The following is a 19556-nucleotide window of genomic DNA, read 5'->3' on the forward strand; positions in this document are numbered from 1 at the left end:
CTGTTTCTAGTCCATTGTTATCCTACACATGTCACTTAGATGATAAATTAACTATAATATATTAAAAATGCTTGTTTTTCTTCAATATTCCCTAGCTGGACAGCTGATAGTAGCCATGACTATAAATATGGCTCTGGTGGATATCTGATCTTAAACTTTATAGAACAATTTTGTATTGGGGAATCATATCTATTTTGAAGAATCTGTGTAACAAGGTTGTGACTGCGAAAGGATAGCTATCCTTGGTGTCTTTGATCCATTTTGAAATGATACTAGGATTTGTAGTTATGCATTACTAGCTTAGTGATCAGAAAGCTTTAAATATAATGGTGTGTTTTGCATAAGGAAATTGCTGAGTTCCTCTGTCTTAGAATATACTTTTTATTCTGATGAGAGCCTGTTTATCTTATTACTGTGTATCTTTTTTGCTGGGGTGTGTGTGTCTCTTCCTGTGGAAGAAATGGGAATGGGGGATAGGAGGAGAAATAGGAGCTGGTACCTGGGATTTTTTTTCCCCATTATTGCCATTCCTTTTCCCCCTGTTACTGATTTGGGGCACGTGAATATCACTGGAGCAGACATAGCTTGTTCATGGCTTGTTGAACTTCCATGTGCTGGAAACACATCAGAATTTTGAGTCCCTCTGATCAAAAGAGCATGTGGAGTCAGCCACCTTCAAATCTTTAAGGAACACGTTCACAGCAAGACTCTACATGTGCTGCAACTGGTCTTTCAGATCTTTCAAAAGCTTCATATAGCACCTCTTCATAATGCTGCTCTGGGATAGCGCTCTGATAGTTAGCTGTATGCAGCAGATAGCTACATATAAAATAAAGAATAAAATCCAGTGCCATAGTAAGTAATTATTGAGAGTAAAAGTTGCCTGTTTTAAAATCGACAACCCTGCAATACAGGTTGTCAATTTCATGTACCTTTTGTCAACAGAGCAGATAAGCAGACAGCAGAGCAAGTTACTCTCAGTGTAGGTGTAGCACACTTGCAGGCATTTTGTTTGAATTAATGAGTAGTGAGGGCTGCAGACTGAACGTAGGAAGTTGGTTGAGTCTTGCTGTTTTCATAATGATTAGACTTATGAATTCTCATTGTACAATGAAATCTGGACTCCTGGCTATAGCTACATCTCAGGTAAGAGAGGGGAGGACAGTGTCTTCTGGGAATTGTTGAGTAACTGTGGTGGTGCCTTCAATAGTTAAAAACCAAGCAAACCAACAAATAAAATTCCTCTCATCTTGTGGAACCTCTCTGCTGATTCTGGTAGGGCTTTTTTTTTTTTGTTGTTTGTTTTTTAATTCCTCTTCTGCCCATCGTTGTCCTTGGAAGCAGAGTAAATTAACAATTCTTTTGTCTTCTACTGGGTTCAGATTCTTTATATTTGCTGAAAATGCTACATAACTTCAAATGAGCTAGTGCATTATCTGGTACATTTTGGTGTTTGCACTCGTTTTTTGTTAACTTGAAGTAGTGTATTATACTGTCCTGTTGAAAGTGAAGCCCATTTGGTTTTAGGCTGCAAAATCTTGATATTGAATGAAGTTTTATTTTCACTGCAAATGAATTAAAATCAAGGGGAAATACTAACCAGTAATCATTATTCAGCTACAGGAAAGAGAACGTTGTATGTAGAATGAAGGCTCTGTTCTTCTCGTGAGATGTTCAGCCCTGTTCCCATTAAAGTTAATGAAAACACATACACCTCCTGGGTAACATGACTCATGGTTAAAACCATTCTCCACTTATTTATTGCACAGCTTCCATTATACAGCATTCCTGCTTATCAGTCTTCCCATAATAAAAAAAAGCCACCAAATCCCAGAAGCGAATACACAACTGTATTTCAATAACAAAACAACTCCACAACTCCAAGGAAGGAAAAATGGAGTTTTAAATGGATTAAAACTGAATTACCACAGGAGAGTATATTTCAGTCTGAAGCAGAGAGCCTATCCAAGCCCTGTCTCCCTGTTGATGCCTAGTGCAGGTAAAACCTTTTTGTTTAGTGCCTGGGTGGCGTTAGTGTGGCTGACTAGGAGGGAGGGGGTTAATACAGCTGTGCTGTGTCAGGCCTCTTGCCTCAAATGGCAGCTCAGAGCATCTCTGTGCACTGTTCAAACTTGTAGGGAGGAGGAATGTGGATGTTGAGACTGCCTCTGTTATTACAGGTTCTTCTGAAATCTTTATGCAGGTAGTCTCAAGAGTCTTGCTCAAAAGACTGTCTAAAATGTTCAGGATTGTGGATATTCTTACAGCTGTCCTGAGGTTATAGACCCTGCAGCTCATTATGTTAAGATATGTATTAATTGCTTGTGCAGTTGATGTCCTTGTAAATAGTCCTAATATATTCCAGGAAAGTACACTTAGAATTGTCCATTCTTAGTCCTGACCAACTGCTTATTTACTTCAACAAGTAGTCAAATAAATGTGTAAATCACATATGATTAATTGCCCTCAACAGATTTGTGATTCCCTTTTTTTCTTTTTTTGGGGTGTGTGTGTATGAATTGTGGTTTGGTTTTTCTCTAGAAAAAACATTAGCAGAAATTTGAACTTGTTGCTGAGGCTTGAACAAAGGCTTAGTACTGAAATGAAAATCTGACAATCTCTTTTTTTTAAAAGAGAATAAAAGCTGGAATTCTTCATGATGAGAAATGCAGTATCAACATAATCAATCTATCAGCCTTGCGTTGTAGCTAAAAACAAGCTTAAATCCCAAGCCGTACAGGTACTGTTTGTGAGTGAAACATCTTTCATATAGTTCTAAGATGAAATTACCCCTGAATGAATAGCATCTTCATTTATCTTCAAAACCTCTATGCTACCAGTGAATCTACTCTTTCCACGTTCTACAACAAGAATTACATTATACCATTAGAGCAGTGTTGTGCTGCAGTGTAGAATAGATTGTTTTGGAGAATGAGCGTGGCTTTGCTATAAATTACGTTCACAGGTACAAAGGAATTTGTTATTTTGTTTAAAATAGTCACAAATATAATTAAGCTCTTAATTTATGTTAAACTACAAATGTGGCCATTACCATAACTGGATTAGGAATTTAATCTGTCACTCAAAGAATGATACTGAACAGTTTTCATTTATAACCTTAGACACACTATTTCAGTTACAGGGTCTGCAGTTGTTTGATATGAAAACTGAATTATTCTGTAGATTTGTTCATGGTTTTTAGTTTTGAAATGTGTTCCTGCACTAAAGTTCAGAATAACTCTTTAGTTGTCATCACATATTGTCCCTTGTATGCTCATGAAATAATGTAAAAATGAAAACAAAAACCACCTAACCACCTTTCACTCTTTTGTCACAACAGTATTGCGCAAGTGCTCTTAGAAGTGCTGCTGAATAAGGGATGGCTTGGAATGGCTCGTTCCTTATTAAAAACTAATCATGAATATATCTTCTTCAAATGAAGCCTGGAGCGTGCCATCTGAAAATAGTGTTCCTCATGTGGGGATGTAAGTAGTGAACTATTTGAGTCTTGGCATAAGTAATTTCATTCTTGCCTCTGATCTCAGAAACTGCAATCTGGATATTATTTACATCAAGTTGTAACTAATTTTTAATGAGTATATGTGTTTGGTCATATGTGTAATTCTGAGAGGAAACTGGAGGGGAAGACGAGAGCATTGTGATGGCGCTCTGACAGGGTGATTCGCTGCCCAGTGCATGTTACGTTTCCAACTGACAGTGTCCAAACGGCCCTTCCTTTGCCGAGGAGGGCAAAGGGGAAGGGAGAGAAAGAGTTAAAATGGCACCTAAAACAACTAACTGCAGGCATAAATACAAAACTCCCCTCTTCCTTCTCTTATTCCTTCCCATAGTATTTCATGCACAGTCATTTTCCATCCTTGTCATCATAGGAAGACACAATGGCATCACTTTCTTGCATTGTTTCGAGGGTGGCAGCAGTAACGGAGATGGGATTGTCAGTTGTGTGAAAAGAGGAGGAAGGGGAGGGTGGGGTGAGCTGCCCCATGGTAGGCTGTGGTTTCTGGGCTCTGGGTTTTTGAACTTTGCTAAAGCAGTACAAAGGTGATTGCTCTGATTATTTTTTTTTAGATAATTGAAATCCAACATACTACCTGCATTTAGAATTTGAAATTGGGCGGTCTATAAGAAAACAAGACAAGACTTAACTTGACCGTGTCCTTTAAGCAATGCTGTTGATGTAAATGTGCTCTGTAATTCTGGCAGGAGGTGTCACCTGCCATGATTGAAATGAATGATAGGCATAAGATTATTGATTAATTTTGTAACAAGTGTCACCTCAAAGCTTCCTATCAGCCCTTTTCACGTAGCTGCTGATACTTCGCGCTCTCGCAGCAAAAATATGAACTGGCTTGTTCTGTGCTTTGAAACAGAGTAGCTCATGCTACTGCTTTGAGAGTAGAAGGCAGTGTAATGCAAACCATAGTCGTGTGTGGATCAACGTGCAATAGGGCAGGAAAGGCACCAAGAGGCTTGTCCGTGCTTTTTCTTCAATTCATTGCTCTCTCTCACACTCTTTCTTCCATAGTCTATAGCAGTAAATATTGGGAGGGCAGGAAAGGACAGACATAATTTATCTGGTGGCACCTGTTTTCCTCTCTCCCCTCTGTGTCTCCTCATGGGCTTGCAGCAGCTCTCCACCTCCCTGTCTGCAGCAGTGTCTCCCATTAAAAACAAGGTAGAGAGAGGCAATAGCAACTTCGTAGACTCTCTGCTCTCAGTCTGGAAGAAGAGAGGTAGCATTGCTAAAAATATATTGTTCACATTTCTCCCTTCCCAGGTGCCAGAAGAGAGGTGATGCTACAGGTAGAGAGGCTGGAAGAGTGTGAGAAGGGGAGACTTAGCCAGCAGGGAAGAGAGACAGAGAGCATGTGTGTGAGAGAAGCTGACAGACCCTATTAAGCCAAATTTTTATTTTTTAATATCTTTATCTACTTCTGATGTCATCAAAGAAAGGACACACTTTGTTCCAGAAATAACTTAGAGAAAAATTTTTGTAGCAGGCATTATATTGAATGTAAGTTACTAAAGTGGACAGTTTTCTAGGCATCTGCTTCAGTCATTGACACAATGCTGATACTGCACAAGAAACCGGGCTCCTGTTTTTAAAATTACAGAAATGCAAATATTCAGTGGAACGTATGGATAAAGGAGGCGCTCCTCCTGATGCCAGGGGAATAAACTCAGTCTTCCCAATCTGAGGTTTCATTATCCTTGCTTTATGTTGCATTAGCTAGTATGAGCCATGAAATTACTCATTCTTTTTCAAAGCCTGAGCGTTTTGGTTTGATGTCCTTCAGTTGTTGTGAATTCTGTATATTTATGCTTGAATGAAGTTTCCTTTATTTGTGGAAAGTCTATTGGGCAGTCATCTCTTGATCTTCTGTAACATGGCCAAGGGGAAATGAGAATGTTAATCCCTCCTCTTTATGAACTGATCCAAAAGGTTAACTCTTTGGATAGGTGCTAAGCATAAAAAAAAAAGTTTATCCTTTCCAGCAGGAATTCAGTTTTCCTTTCCTGCCTTAGAGTTTGTTTGGAAGGGCTGTTTTCAAAGTATCAATAAACATTTTCAATGAACATCTTTACAATTACTTTGGACCAGAAAACTTTAGCTGAAGTAACATGTACCAGTTTTTTTTTCCCCCTACTCTGAAAAACTGCAACTGCTGTAGTATTATTGCTTGAGAATCCTAGGTGCTGGAGGAGATCCAGGTTGTGGCCTACAATAGTCACCCTGTTCATTCTGTGCTAGTACATTTTTTTTTCCAGAGGAGAGCAGGAAATTTAATGCTGTTCTTTGGACTTACAAGCATCTTTGCAAGGTATGACAGTTAGGCTGTCTTGTTTCTAGTTTTGCTGTTACCATCTTGCTTACCGTTTTTAGGTGAACTTTCACAAGGGCTTGGTTAACTAGCTTATGTGTCACTTGGAATTCAGTTGGCCCCTTTTAGACCCTTTTTAAGCTGATCAGCCAAATTTATGATGTTAACAATAATCTCTGATGTACTAGAATAAGCCTGGGCCCTTGATCTTCCAGATTGCTCGGCTTTTGATGCTGTGTCTTTGAAGGGGTGTTGATATCTTCATAAATCTCAGCAGAACTGCACTGGGGTGGTTTCAGCCTTCCATCTCTCACCCTTCACTCAAAAGCACTCAGAGGAGCTGAGCTCACTCCCATTTGCTGATGGTTTCTCTCACAAAAAAAGCAAGGGTTTAGTTGCTGGCTCTAATGATATATGTGAGGTACCCAAAGGGAAATGAGATGCTCTGAGCTGGAATAATCAGTGTCCACTGCAGCTTTTATTAGAGTTGGAAGCCATGGTGGTCTGATACCATCTGCACACCAAATGTGCTGGTTCTTGACATTCTCCATGAGTGGTCAAAAAGGGAACAAATCCTCCCTTGATCACCGGGCTAAAGCATTAAATGAGATAAAGACTCACAAAAATTGCTGCTTTGGCCTATATTCTGTCTGTAGGATTTCTTTGATCTGTGGGAATTTCAACTGTTGGTAATAGTTCATGCCGCTTACTGTCTAATATCAGTTATTGTCTAAAATCTAATTGAATGCATCAGAAAAAAATATTGAGGTTTTCTGGCAGTGGATATTTATAAGAATGCATTGGTCATGATCCTTGTCCATCTCTTTTTCTAAAAGAAACCATAATTTCCGTAAATAAAAAATGCATTTGCTGTGCTGGAAAAGTCAAAACCACCCATGTTGTTAGTACTAATAATTTCCAAAGCCTGTCAGTCACATCAGTGAAAGAACCTGAGTACTCTCATAGCAATGCAAATTGTAAGGCTTATTTCTTAGGCTGAGCCCTCATAGTCTGGGATAGTACTGTCTCCTCTCATCAGTTGATGACATGTATTTTCAGTCAACTTGAAGCCAATCCAATGGACCATGAGTTTAAGCTGGATCAGGAAATGGATACTGGCCTACTTCTCTAGGTAATGATTATTTCAGCAGTGTAAATCCAATAAGGATTAAACTCCTTCTATATTGTGGTGCTTTCCTTTGTTTTCTTGGGCAGTTTTTAGGTTTGTTTTGTTTGTTTGTTTGTAGGTTTATTGTATGGCATTAAATGATTTTGTTTTCAACTCTTTTCAATGTTCTGTTTTCTCTTGTTTTTGTATTTCATTACTATTTCACCACTCATATTAAAGCTGATCCTAATTATAGACAAAGGCTGAAGGTGTTGGCTGAAGGGAATTACTGGAATGGGCCTTGTAAGGCTGCTGGAGAGGCAGCTCCAGCTGTCAGTGTTTCTGAACCTTGCAGGAGAGATGCTGGGGTGAACACAGAACCAGCTGGATTTGCCCAGTTTTAATCCTGAATCACTCTTGGGTTTCTCAAACTCAGTTCTCATCTCCCATCTACAAAATGTTCATTGGAAATGGAGATGACTATTCCAAGGAAGTTTTCTCAGGTTTTTGATTTGGTGTTTACTGTAGGGTCTTTCTTTTTCTCTCCCCGGCCCCCCAAGGGTAGACTGACTTACTTCTAAGCTTTCTAGAATCTGCCCTTCATTATACAAAGTAGTGAACATTTTTATTTAGTTAATATTTGTTCCCACGTTAGACCTCAATTCTAGTTCAACCTCCTCTCTCCTGTTTTCTTTACGAAGTGCAAAAAAGGCACATGGACCCAGTGTGTTTGCATTTCCGAGGTGCTGAAGTGGCAATGTATTCTCAATCCCCTTTGCACTAGGCTGGAGGCTGAGGTAGAATTTCCATGCCAAATGTAATAAAGGTCATTATTGTTTATTGAGGAGGAAGATGGAGGGAAAGGTCAGATTCAGATTTTTGATGGAATCTTGGCTGAACTCTTTACACTGAAAAGATTTTATTTATGGTTTAGCCTCTAAGCTGAGGAGTGTTTTTCACAGTTGCAAACTGTGTTTTTGGTAGAACCTTGTGCTATATAGGAGACAATATATGATACAATGTACAGTTGGCAATAATTTGCTGAAGCAGCTCGTGTAACCTAAGTGTTCTGTGCCAGCATGTCTCATTTTTGACATGCTGATATGAGAAAGTAAAACTAGTTCTCTGATTCACCTCCTTTTGCTTAAATGTGTCACTGCGCTTACAAGCTTTTCAGTTATTCGTGTGTTGCCCTAACTCCAGTGCAGTTCAGACTTTTTGTCTTTTGAATGTGCAGAGAATAGTACATGGCAGTTACAAAATTAATCTCTAGCTTAATGCAGAATTGCAGAGTTACAGTGCCTTACTGCAAAGAAAATTCATTTGGTAAGCCTAGACCAAATGAAACTTCACATATTTTTGAGATGAAATTCAACAGCTAAGGATTAAGTAGTATGGTACAAGTTCCTTTCACTTCTCCCACCCAAGGATGAAACTCTTTGAAGCTGTTGTTTGATGCCATCAGTTCCACTGCAGCACAGTACTGTTGAGAAGATGTTGTTAGCTACTGGTAGAGCTGTCAGAAGAACCAAGTCAGTGTACCAGTTGAACTAGACTATATGTTTTTGGTGGGTTACACTGTGTCCACCAGTGGCATAGGAGCATGTAATTAATCTAAACCAAAGACTCTGCATTCTTGTCTCAGCTATTTCCAAAAAAGCTGCATATGAAGCCCTGGTTCAGGCAGAAGACGTGAGCATAGCAGTAGCTGGAACAGTCTGGAGTTGGCTAGATCCTACAGAGCCAGCAGGCAGAGGAAGAGATCTAGGAATGAGACAGACCTATGTCTTAAATTCCCATTTAAGAATTGGTCCTTTGGGTATTACCGTTTGCATGGAGTTTGGGATGCTAGGACAGCAAGCACATTGATTTTTGGTGGATTCTGGTGGATGTACAGACTTAGAAAGTGGGGTGGTGTCAAATGTGGCCAGTGCCTTGTATTTTCTTTGGGTCATAGTTGGTCTGTTTAAGCAGTGATAGAGGTTGGGATGAGGTTTTGGCACTCTAGAGACCAGTTTATCACTAAGTAGTGCAGGACTTGCAGTATTTGGCTGATGTTGACCATGACCACTACCCTCTCTTTATCTCTCTCTCTGTCTGTCTATATCTCTGCATGTATATATATAATAATTCACTTTCAAGCAGTGCTTAAAATTAGAGTTAGGCTGAGGAAGTCGAAAGCTGTAGAAACCCAGGTTTGTGATGGGTTTTGCAGAGACTCTACAGTTCTGAGGCGGGCTCTCATCAGCCATAATCAGTATCTTGCCTAGCAGCCTTTGACCATAGCTCCTTGCTTTAAATTGGGATTTGGGTTTGAGTTACGGCATCTAAACCTGCAAGAGCTAAGTGTTGTAATGGACTGTGCAGTTATTGGATTTGATTGGAAAAGGACCAAAGCTTTTGGCTTTTTTCCCCTGGATACTGTTAGTATCAGCACTTGGATTAGGGTTTGGGAATAAAGGATTTGAAGAGCGCAGGGGAAAGGAGAGGTGCTGTTTGGGGTTTTTTTTTTTTTTTTTGCTCAAGGCGTACTACAGAAGTCACAAAGTTAGGAACAGGGATGATGCCAGTGTTGGTTCATGCCTTATGGTCTCATTTAGTGCAGAGATGAGCAATCTCAAGGTTAAGGTTTGGGTTACCTGAATGTCTACAATTTGGGTCTGAGCATCTAAAGCTGTGAGTGTGCAGCTTACTGCCAGATCCAGCAATCTCAGGAGCTAGGAGGAGGCTCATGTAGAAAGTGCCAAGTTACAGCAGCATTTTTCTTTATGGTGGTAGCCTTCTTGGTGTAGGCTTTTTTAACCTTAAGCTACTGTATGGTAAAATAATACGTAGGTGTAATTTTGGAATCTGGAATTCTGACCTGTCTAATTACAAAGACAAAATGAATGGTAGGACTTCAGCTGCATTGTGAAAGACTCTAGAGGTCTAAAAAGTCCTCATTTGCCATGTTCTGTCCAAATTGCAATTATTTTTCTTGATATTTTGCTGTTTCAACAGGAACACACTAAGGATTTTGTGGTGATGGCAGGTGCTGACAAAAATTGGTATCCTACTGAGAATGCTTTGAGTCTAAGGTTACAGATAGAAACAGTAAATCGATCACTTACTCTCTCCATGATTCACATAAATTACAGATAATAAATACTTCCTCCCAAAGCAGACTTGTGCTCTGACAGTATCATAAAGCAAAACTTCTGGTAGCTATTATAAATATAATGTGGGAAGGTGCTATATGTGTCTGCTGTGTTACACAATGTGAACTTGATTAGCCAGCTTTAGCCAGAAGAAATAAGTGCTATGATTTTCAGGACTGGCAAAATGTCACTTAATTTTGTACAGTCACAGCACTGATTGTGTCTGTCAGATACTGCTTCTTTGCTCATCTTGAAGAAAAACAGTAAAAGTAGTTCAAATTTCATTAGAAAAATTCCAGCCAATGACTGGATGAAAACAGTTGTCTAAGGAAGTTAGAAAACCCTTTTTTTTCTTTAACCTACCCTTCTTTCTTCGTAAAAGCAGTATGCAAGAAGCTATACTTCCCAAGTATGTGCGAAGAACTAGCTAAAACATAGTCAAATGTATTGAGAAGAACACACTTATTTGTCACTGGTGTATTAATGCTTTTTAAATGCAACTCTTTGTTTCCAGGCCTTTTTGCAAATGTGCAATCTGCCAATCCGGGTGGTTTGCAGGGCAAATGCCGAGTACATGTCCCCATCTGGTAAGTGTGGCCTTCATTTAGATTACTATGTTATACCTCCATTTTGATACCATGGCAACTGCGCCTTGTCTTGCTGATTATAGTTGGTCAGTACGACCGTGTGTGGTTGCCTTTCCCTCTCCTCTCCAGTGCAGTTTCTCCTCTGTGAACAGTTAAAACAGTCAAATGCAAAGTAATGTTAGCACAATGTGTAACTGCGCCCGCGACTGCAGTACCTATGTATAGCATTCAGGCAGTTCAAGTGCCTGGCAGAAACCCTCTCTGAAACGCCTGAGAGGAGCCGTGTCCTGAAGCAGAAAGACTTATGTTTCCAAAAGTGGCTTTATTCTGCATCCAGGGAATATTCCAGTGAATGCTGTTATATTTTCTCATTGCTGGAGTGAGACAACAAAGGAGGAGTATCTTTCATTACCCTCTCCGGAAGATGATTGCCAGGATGTTCATACAGGATAATATTGAAGGGTGCGTGGTCACTGTTAAGGGTGACGGGTGATATTAAATCTTCCTCTGATCCATGAGACTGTGTGGAAAAAAATCCAAATGCACCAACAATAAATTATTAGAAGGGCACAGAGTCTGCCTTCTGCTGGAGGTGTCTGGTTGCCTAAAAACCTCCAGAGTCTGGCTCCAGAAGGTTGCCTAAGAATCAGAGAGAATTGCTGAATGCAGGGTGCAAAAGTCTGGTAATCCTCGCACTCCTCAGATTTTTGTTGTGTGAGAAGATACTTATTTACTGATTACTTGGCTTTGGCTGATGCTTGCCACACAGAAGTGCCTGTCAGTACATGTCTGCCAATTGTATGGATTCTGCTGCTGCTACTGATACTTCGGTCAAAGCAGCTGGAATTACGCTATTTAAAAAAGGCAAATAAAAAAAACCAGTTGCTGGGCAGCAGTGAAAATATAGCAAAATATGGAGGTGTATAAATTATTTGTTAGTAAATAAAGGTGTCTTTGAAATGCTCAATCCATGCACAGAAGGGCATCTTGCACGCACAGGAGTAGGACTGGTGACAGTTGCATACTCTTTTCTCTGCCACCTGTACCCCGTGTCCACGGCTGCTGGCATCTGATGCTATAATGTGGATCTGAGCCTTTACTTCCTTCTGCTGAAAAAGGAGCACAAGGGGGAAAATTATACTGCTTCTATTTTAAAAGTAGGTAGAAATACATGTGTTCTTTTTGCCTTTACCTCTGGAGTTCTTGTTACCTTTACTTTCCCCATTTCCTTTCTTTATAATACTTTGATCGTTTAATGATAATCCAGAGAAGGTTTTTGTTTGCTCCTTTCTCCCTCCTCACCTCCCCCTATCTCACAGCAGCAGCAGAGAGAGATCTGCATCTCATCATTTTGGGGGGATGGTTATTTATCTCATCATCGTCGTTACGCCGAAACCCATTCTGAAGGAGTCAAAAGCAGAATACCAAAGGATTGTACTGGTGTGTAAAGTACGGTCTGATTGAAGCTGCTGAATTCTGCAGCTCAGAGGCCTGTGTTCCCTTCTGCAGCATGCAGTGTGTGGATGCAGATGAAGCCTTTGTTGGTGTGATGCTCTTCATTTATTATCCTTAGGCTGATCAAGCCAGTGAGAAGTGAATCTCATGACAAAAACCATGACTGGATCTGCTGTTAGCATGAGCTGTGTTTGAGCTAGGCTGAACAGTAGGGTTTTGTGTTTCAGTGAAAAGAGTGAATGCATTGCCCATAAGATACTTGGAGTCAGGCAGGTACTGATCTTGCTCTTTGGACTGTCTATCGAAAGCAGAGTTTGCCCACAGTGAGAGGCAGGAATGGAAGTGTGCGCTGTGCCCCACTGCACTAGGCAGGCTTGTTTACTGCCTTTGGTCATGAGGATGTTCTCACTAATACAAAACATCCAGCATTTATCTCCATTTTATGGATGATTCCAATCATGTAAGTTATCCTAAAAGGTTTAGTCTTAAAGTTACAGTTGATGTTTGTCAATTCAGTTTGGATGAAGATTTTCAGAATGATGGATGTGGTTAGGGTGGATTGGAGCAGGAGCCCTCAGCTTCACCTCTTGAGAGCTGGGAAAAAAGGGGTGTAAGGCAACTTCTGTCATTCTTTGTGGCTTGCTGTGTGTAACAGGGCTTCCTCTTGTAACCCTGCCTGTCTTAAAGCTTTGGCTCAGTTCTGTGTGTAAGAAAAGTTACCAAGCAGAGAAAGTGGTGTGTACAGACTTGGGAGCCCTTCACACCCCACACAAGTTCCACAAGTGACACAGTCATTTGCCAGTCTCCTTTTGAGGACTGGCTGTTTTTAGCTTGGCTCCATCCTGGACCCTCAAGGCTCAGCTTGATAGACCGAATGCTGAGTCTTACTAGTATTAAGCTTTAACCCCATATTGCTTCCACGATGATGAAGAATCTCCTTCCCCCTCCCAGCCCCCCAGATCGTGAAGCTGTGGGTCTCATACTGAGAACCTGTTCCTGATGCCAGGACTGTGGGGGCTTGAAAATGCCAGCTCTCAACTAGAAGGTTCTGGCTGGCCCAGTTGTTGGAAATCTGAAGGACTGTAGGAGGGAGAGTCAAGACCCTGCCTTGCTGAGTGTGCGTTTGCTCTTCCCCCTGCTTGCTTTTCTGGGCACAGTGCCACATCTCCTCTTATCCTTTCAGCAGCCCTTTCCCTGCCAGTGGGTTAGAAGGGAGGGTGGGAACACATTGTGTCATAAAACTAGCCAAGCGCTCTGTCTGCTTTCCTGGGATTTCCCAGCTGTACTTCAGAGAAACATTGAATTAAGTCTTTCCAGGAAAGCAAACTCCATTGTTAAAATAGGAGTTGATAGATAACTCATTGATAGACTCGATAACTTTGAAATACACAATTGCAAATATTGCATATACAAGAGGTTCAGGAGGAGGAAGGCGTTTGTTAGTACAAATGTTCGGTGGGTGAGCTATGTATGTTAGAGCTTTACCTGAGCTCATTTGAAAAAAAAATGCTGATGTTCAGGTGTACCTGCAATATTTAATTGCTTTGAAAATTGGAAATTGTGTTGTACATGTATAAAAATCCTCTTACTGAAATATATTTCTTATTTTACAGGCAAAGTACCCTTTATTCATGTGGGAAATCAAGTAGTATCTGAACTTGGGCCCATAGTCCAGTTTGTAAAAGCCAAGGTAATAATAATACATTGTTTTCATCAGTTACTGAATAGCATGTTGATCCTGCTTAGCATTGTGCTGATTTGGTGTGCTCTTCTGGAACGTTACTTAATTTGTTAAAACAGTGTAGAAATCTAGTGCTGTTTTAAAAGAATGATGTCCCGAAATAGGAGTTTGCTGAGGTGGAAATGTTTTTCTTTGCCATTTGCTCAAATTCTGGAAGTAAATTCTATGTGGGATAGCTGCATAACAGTGCCAGTTTCTGAGGCTGTTTCTCTACATGCCCTGTCTGTGGGTCTCAGAGCTCTTAAACCCAGAACTGACTGGTTTAAATCTCAGTGTCATACACTGTTTAAATTTGCCTTTGCTTCCTCGCTTCCTGCCCCCTATTTTAAAAAACATTGTCTTTTCACTGATCAGTAGCTAAAGCTGTATCACAGATGTAAATTTGTGTTTACTTCTTGCCACAGAGATAACATTAACCAGGAGGCTGTGTGCTCAAACTGGGTTTACTGGTAACTGGTAATAGACTACATTTCTTGTGGATTAGCTATATTACATAATGATGATTTATTTTTTAATTCTGAAGGACATGGTATGTAAAAATCGCATATGTAATTTGTTATTGAACTGTGTAAGAGATCAGGATCTGAGCCAAAGTTCATTGATGTCAGAGGTCCTTGGGTCAGGTGTTGCTGAATATTCCCATATCCTTTCTTACATCTGTGTCTTTTTTTTTTTTTTTTTTCTTCCTTTCTTCTCCCCATTAGGGCCATTCTCTCAGTGATGGGTTGGATGAAGTCCAAAAAGCTGAGATGAAAGCCTACATGGAATTAGTCAATAATATGCTCTTGACAGCAGAGGTACAGCAAACCGTAGTAACTTCACACACTTACATATATGACTATAGGCAAAAAACCTTTGTGATTTTTTCCCTATGTTGGAAATACTGCATGTTCTTAGATTAGGTCATCAACTTTTAAGTTGAAAGGAGGCAGGAATAAAATCTCTGTAGCCTACGGATTGCTTGCAGAAATGTTCCTGTAGACACAAGCCACAGGTATGATTCCCCTGACCTACCTGAAGCATATCACGTAGCTGTAGGAGTAACTGATTTCTGCAGACATGCCAGTGGCTCCTGGTATCCTACCCCACCCCACAGCTGGCCAGGCACCCCGCTGTTACCTCCCACAGCGTGTGTGCTCATGCACCTAGTGGGAGGCTGGGATCCCCTGTGGTTTGCATCTGTGGCCAGTGAACATGACACAGTCCCAGCACAGGAACAGCATTAGAAATGCTGGCAAGCTGCAGGTGGCTGAGGGCTGGTGACCTGTGTGCCGAGTTGTGTGCGGCCTGGGCAGCAGGAGTGAGACTTCAGCTTCAGCTTGGTCCTGGTGCTGGTGAAGTAAGGACTAGCAACTGAGCTTTTGCCTTCCAGTTTTAATTTCTTTTCTACATTCAGAGGTCTAACAGAAGGAATGAAATGGAAATTTAATCTAATATAGAAAATTCTACTAGTGAGAAATTACTGGCTCTGTATTCTCCTTTATGAGGAAGTTTTAGTAAGTGTTCTTTCTGTTCCTAGCTATATCTCCAATGGTGTGATGATGTTACAGCAGAGGAGGTGAGTGGTTCTGCAGCATTTATCTTAATTAAAATTTAATGAGAAAACACTTTTGCTCACAATTGCAAGTCCCTACTCATAAATGAAACATTGAGGTTTATACCATTAATGATACCGCCTTTTCACTTGCATATACGTTTTAGGGAAGTTGTGTCATTACTGGAGGTAGCTGACTGCAAAATATGTTTCTGAAGTAATAGTTTTAAATGGTTATGCTGCAAACTAGAAATTCTGTGTAAATAATTACAGCATATCACACAACTTGCTTTCTCTTTTACAGCTCCCTTTCTGATAGAAATATGTGAATAGTAGCTATTTTATGTGTAGAGGTATCTGTATTTTCTTATAATATAACACAGTATAGTTCTGTTCTTAAACACAGATTACTCACCCGAGGTATGGCTCCCCTTACCCGTGGCCTCTTAACCGCATTTTGTCCTATCAGAAGCAATGGGAGGTAAGGCGAAAGATGAAAGCCATTGGATGGGCTGGCAAGACACTTGAACAGGTCAGTATGAAAACTGAAGCTTATTTCTTTACCCTGTTGTTTTTTTCTTTTTCCTTTTTTTTTTTTTTAAAAAAAAAAGGCTTTGGAGTGTAACACTTTCTTGAAGCAGATGTAGTAGAAAATACATTCTGTACTTAAAACGTTATCTGGAGTCAGGTATTTGCCTTCAGCAGCAATAAATCTTAAATTATGTGCAACCCGATGGGGTGGGAGAAAATATGTTTTACCATGAGTGTACACCTCTGGTGATGTTAGTTTAGGCTGTAGTGCTGAAAATAGGTTGTAAGTAACGGCCTGTGCTTCCTGTATGGCCTTACTGGGCACGCTTTGCAGGATTGTGCCTTCCCTTGTCAGAGGTCGTCAAAAAAAAAAAAACAAAAGCAAAGCAGTTCTGAGGTATAAGTCATACCTTTAATTAACCGAAGTTATAAATGTTATGGGAGGCACTTGACTGGAATTGCTTTACATCAAATGTTAGATTAAGTAACGCTTAGCTACCTGCCTACTGTGTAGGTTTGACTGGCTTTAACAGCTTTTGAGGTTCCAACATTGTATGTTCTTTGTTCCCACCATCAGTGCAAATACAGTAAGGAGGTTATTTGCAATGTTGGTATTTCCTGACAACATGGATGTTTTCTTTCTTGTGTGGTTTGATAGGTGCTTGAAGATGTAGATCAGTGTTGTCAGGCTCTCTCCCAGAGATTAGGAACACAACCGTATTTCTTCAATAAGCAGTAAGTTACTTTTCACTGAAGTATTACATCCAGGAATGTGAGATATAGATATACGTTCACATGTATATACACACACACACGCAGAGGGCAAAATCCTGTTTTATTTTAATCCTACATGATTAATTGAGGAAATACAAATGTGTAACTGGAATATAAATGTGAAATTTTGGAAATAAGTAATTAAAGGTTTTAAAAGGAAAGTTTCTGTAGGTTTCAGCTGTGGTTTTTTTTCTGTTCATGATTTAGTTTTACTCCTGCTTGCCTTCTGTACAGTCTACCACAACTTATGTAGGCTACAAATATATACCTTTATATAGTTAGTTTCTTATTGAAAATTATATATTTAACGCTTTACTTGTATTTCTTGGGTAACGTTCTCTACTAGGTACAGGGGAGTGAACAAATGTCATGTCATCCTGACTGGGACAGCTTCTTTTGCCCTTCTTAACACCAGGGTCAGCTCTGAATGAACTGAATTAGTGTGAGGGTGCCTGTGAGTTGCAAGAACTGGGGGACAAGCTAGCCTTGTACTGACTAAGGATCAGCTGCAAGATGAAAACTAAGATTCACATTCCATGCAGAGAAAAAAGGAACAACCTAGCCTTCATGGCTCCTCTGCTTTCACCCCTTTCTTCCAATTGCAAAATGCCTTTTTTTTTTCTCTCCAATAATTCAACGTTTTTGAAATGTGATGTTATTTAAATCCTTAACATTAGCTCCCTCTTGTCTCCTGTGCATAGACCAGACTAGAAATGCTCAGGTCTGGACTTCAGTTAACTACATTTGGAGAGGGAGACATCTTCAAAAGGCAGCATATGGTCTTGGTTACTTTTCTGCGTGTCTTTGCCCCTTAATCTTTTCCAAGATGAGCCTAGGTGGGTAGTATAAATTGAGTAGATATAGAAATATGCATTATAGAAGACAAGTTTGAATTGCATCTTCTCAAATAAATCTTAAACATAGTGTGTCCTAAATTTTCTTTCTGTATTCATAAAGAATTGTAGCTTGGGGATTTTGTTTTTGTTGTTTGTTAACCAGGCTTTCTTGGTACAGTTTGAATCTTTAAGCTTTTTAGCTGTCTGAAATATTACTAAAAGAGTATGCGTTCTTAGTCTGGGATTTTTCAGTCTGTGACTTCTGGGAGTCTGTAGGAGGTAAATATGAAAAGCAGCCTCCTGCTGCCAGATTTAAGCTTGTTATTCAAGGGTCCGTATCTCCACATCTTAGTGATCCACAAATAGAAAGGCAAAAAATTTATCAGTTAGAAAACCCTCATGCTGCTTACCATGAACACTAGTAAAGGAGGACTCTAAAGTTATTAATATATTTGGAAAAAAAATATTTGCACATGAGCTATGTATATACAAAGGTACATTATGACAATTCAGGGGGCTTATACCTAAAATAAGATAGGACTGAAAACATTCAACAGACCACTGTTTCTTATGTGTAGTCCCCTTCAAAAAAAGGAGATGTTTCCAGCTGCTGTCACTCTGGAGCTCCTTATTGGTTGAATAATTTCTGAGTGTTGAAAAGGCCAAAAAGGGAATAGGGGTCTTATACTTTTTTTTTTTTCATTCCCCTCATCTTTTTTTTTTTTTTTAGCTAATAGGTGGGGGTTTTATTATGTACAGCTGCAGAAAAAAAAAGAAAAAACAACCCAAAAGACAGTATTTGCCCTTACTACAGAACTAAAATGTGGAGCGTTGTTTAATATTGGATCAGTAACTCTGTCCCTTCCAAGAAGTGTTATTTCCACATTTCCAAGCTACTAAAAGCAGAGACAGATGCCATACTGAGAACAGCAGTATGCTTATATATTGTATACACAGCTCTCATGCATTTGGTAGGCTCAGGGTTGCCTGATTTCTTCGCAGTTCCTAGATTGTGTGGCTATCTAAAAGTTAGTCAGAACAGCAGGGTTTTTCTTGGTCAGGACTTGTCATCCAAAATACCTGCTTTTTTCCTGTTTGTTTTTGCAGACCAACTGAATTAGATGCTCTGGTATTTGGACATCTGTTCACAATCCTTACTACTCAACTAATCACTGATGAACTCTCTGAAAAAGTGAAAAACTACAGTAATCTCACAGCCTTTTGTCGGCGAATAGAGCAGCAGTACTTTTTGGGTCATGACAAAGACAGCTCTGCAACTGTTGCAGCCCGATCTGCTAAGAGGTCCTTACTGAGATAGGCGTGTTGGTTGGTGGTTAGAGTGGATTGCATGCCAGTTCTGGGTGGTTTTGTTCAATGGATTGATTTTGAGAATGGAAATGTGTGTTAGCTTTTTGAAGCTGCCAAATCGTCTTGGAGCAAGAAGAAACTCTAAATGCAGTTCTTGTGTTGTAGAATATATCGTGCACATTTAACCTGAAATAACTGTATGGGCACTTCCATTTCAATTGCCTGTATGCCACTTACTCTAAAGTGACCTTGGAAAAATATTGTATCCATATTAAAGAAAATAAAATCCTTTAAAAAGTTTCTGTCTGATCTTTCTAAATGCCTTTCTTACTGAGTTTTATGTCTATGTAATTAATGTCTGTGTAGTTAATGAGTGGGATCCTATTCGCAGGACACCTGGAAGACAGTTGTGTGGTAAACTAGTTACAGTAATTAAGCTGGGAATGAAAGGACTCATTAGAGATCTTAATTTTGCCTGCCTCAGCCAAAATTCATTCAGGAATCGCATGACAAAAATGTCTCGGAGCTCTGTGGCACCCAAGTGATGTGATTTTATTCAGTCAATTCTTATTTTGTGTCAAAGTAGCTCCTGGCTGTCATTACTACCTCTTATGTGTGCCATGCCTCTGCTTTCATTTCTTTTTCACCTTTGGTGTTTGGATTTCCATTTTTTTTCTTCCTATGATTTCCCAGTTTTAATCA

At 39.8% G+C, this 19556-nt stretch overlaps 1 protein-coding gene across 6 annotated transcripts in view; it reads left to right on the top strand.

Moving 5' to 3' along the window:
• MTX2 (metaxin 2) overlaps window positions 1-19154 on the top strand; it is a 35492-nt gene extending 16338 nt beyond the window's left edge. For 2 of the 6 annotated variants that reach the window (XM_075093546.1, XM_075093549.1), the window contains exons 4-11: window positions 3341-3485; window positions 10603-10675; window positions 13744-13820; window positions 14576-14668; window positions 15391-15429; window positions 15812-15937; window positions 16595-16671; window positions 18654-19154. In XM_075093546.1, coding sequence (XP_074949647.1) covers window positions 10615-10675; window positions 13744-13820; window positions 14576-14668; window positions 15391-15429; window positions 15812-15937; window positions 16595-16671; window positions 18654-18864 — 684 coding nt within the window. In that variant the 5' untranslated portion in view covers window positions 3341-3485; window positions 10603-10614 and the 3' untranslated portion in view covers window positions 18865-19154. Of the gene's footprint in view, window positions 1-3340; window positions 3486-5790; window positions 5844-6902; window positions 6976-10602; window positions 10676-13743; window positions 13821-14575; window positions 14669-15390; window positions 15430-15811; window positions 15938-16594; window positions 16672-18653 lie in introns of all 6 variants that reach the window. The other 4 variants (XM_075093545.1, XM_075093548.1, XM_075093547.1 and 1 more) reach the window with 3 other exon arrangements.
• The last annotated feature ends 402 nt before the right edge of the window (window positions 19155-19556 follow it).

This window comes from Phalacrocorax aristotelis, chromosome 5 (genome assembly GCF_949628215.1).
Source record: "Phalacrocorax aristotelis chromosome 5, bGulAri2.1, whole genome shotgun sequence".
In the NCBI taxonomy this organism is placed as follows: Eukaryota; Metazoa; Chordata; class Aves; order Suliformes; family Phalacrocoracidae; genus Phalacrocorax; species Phalacrocorax aristotelis.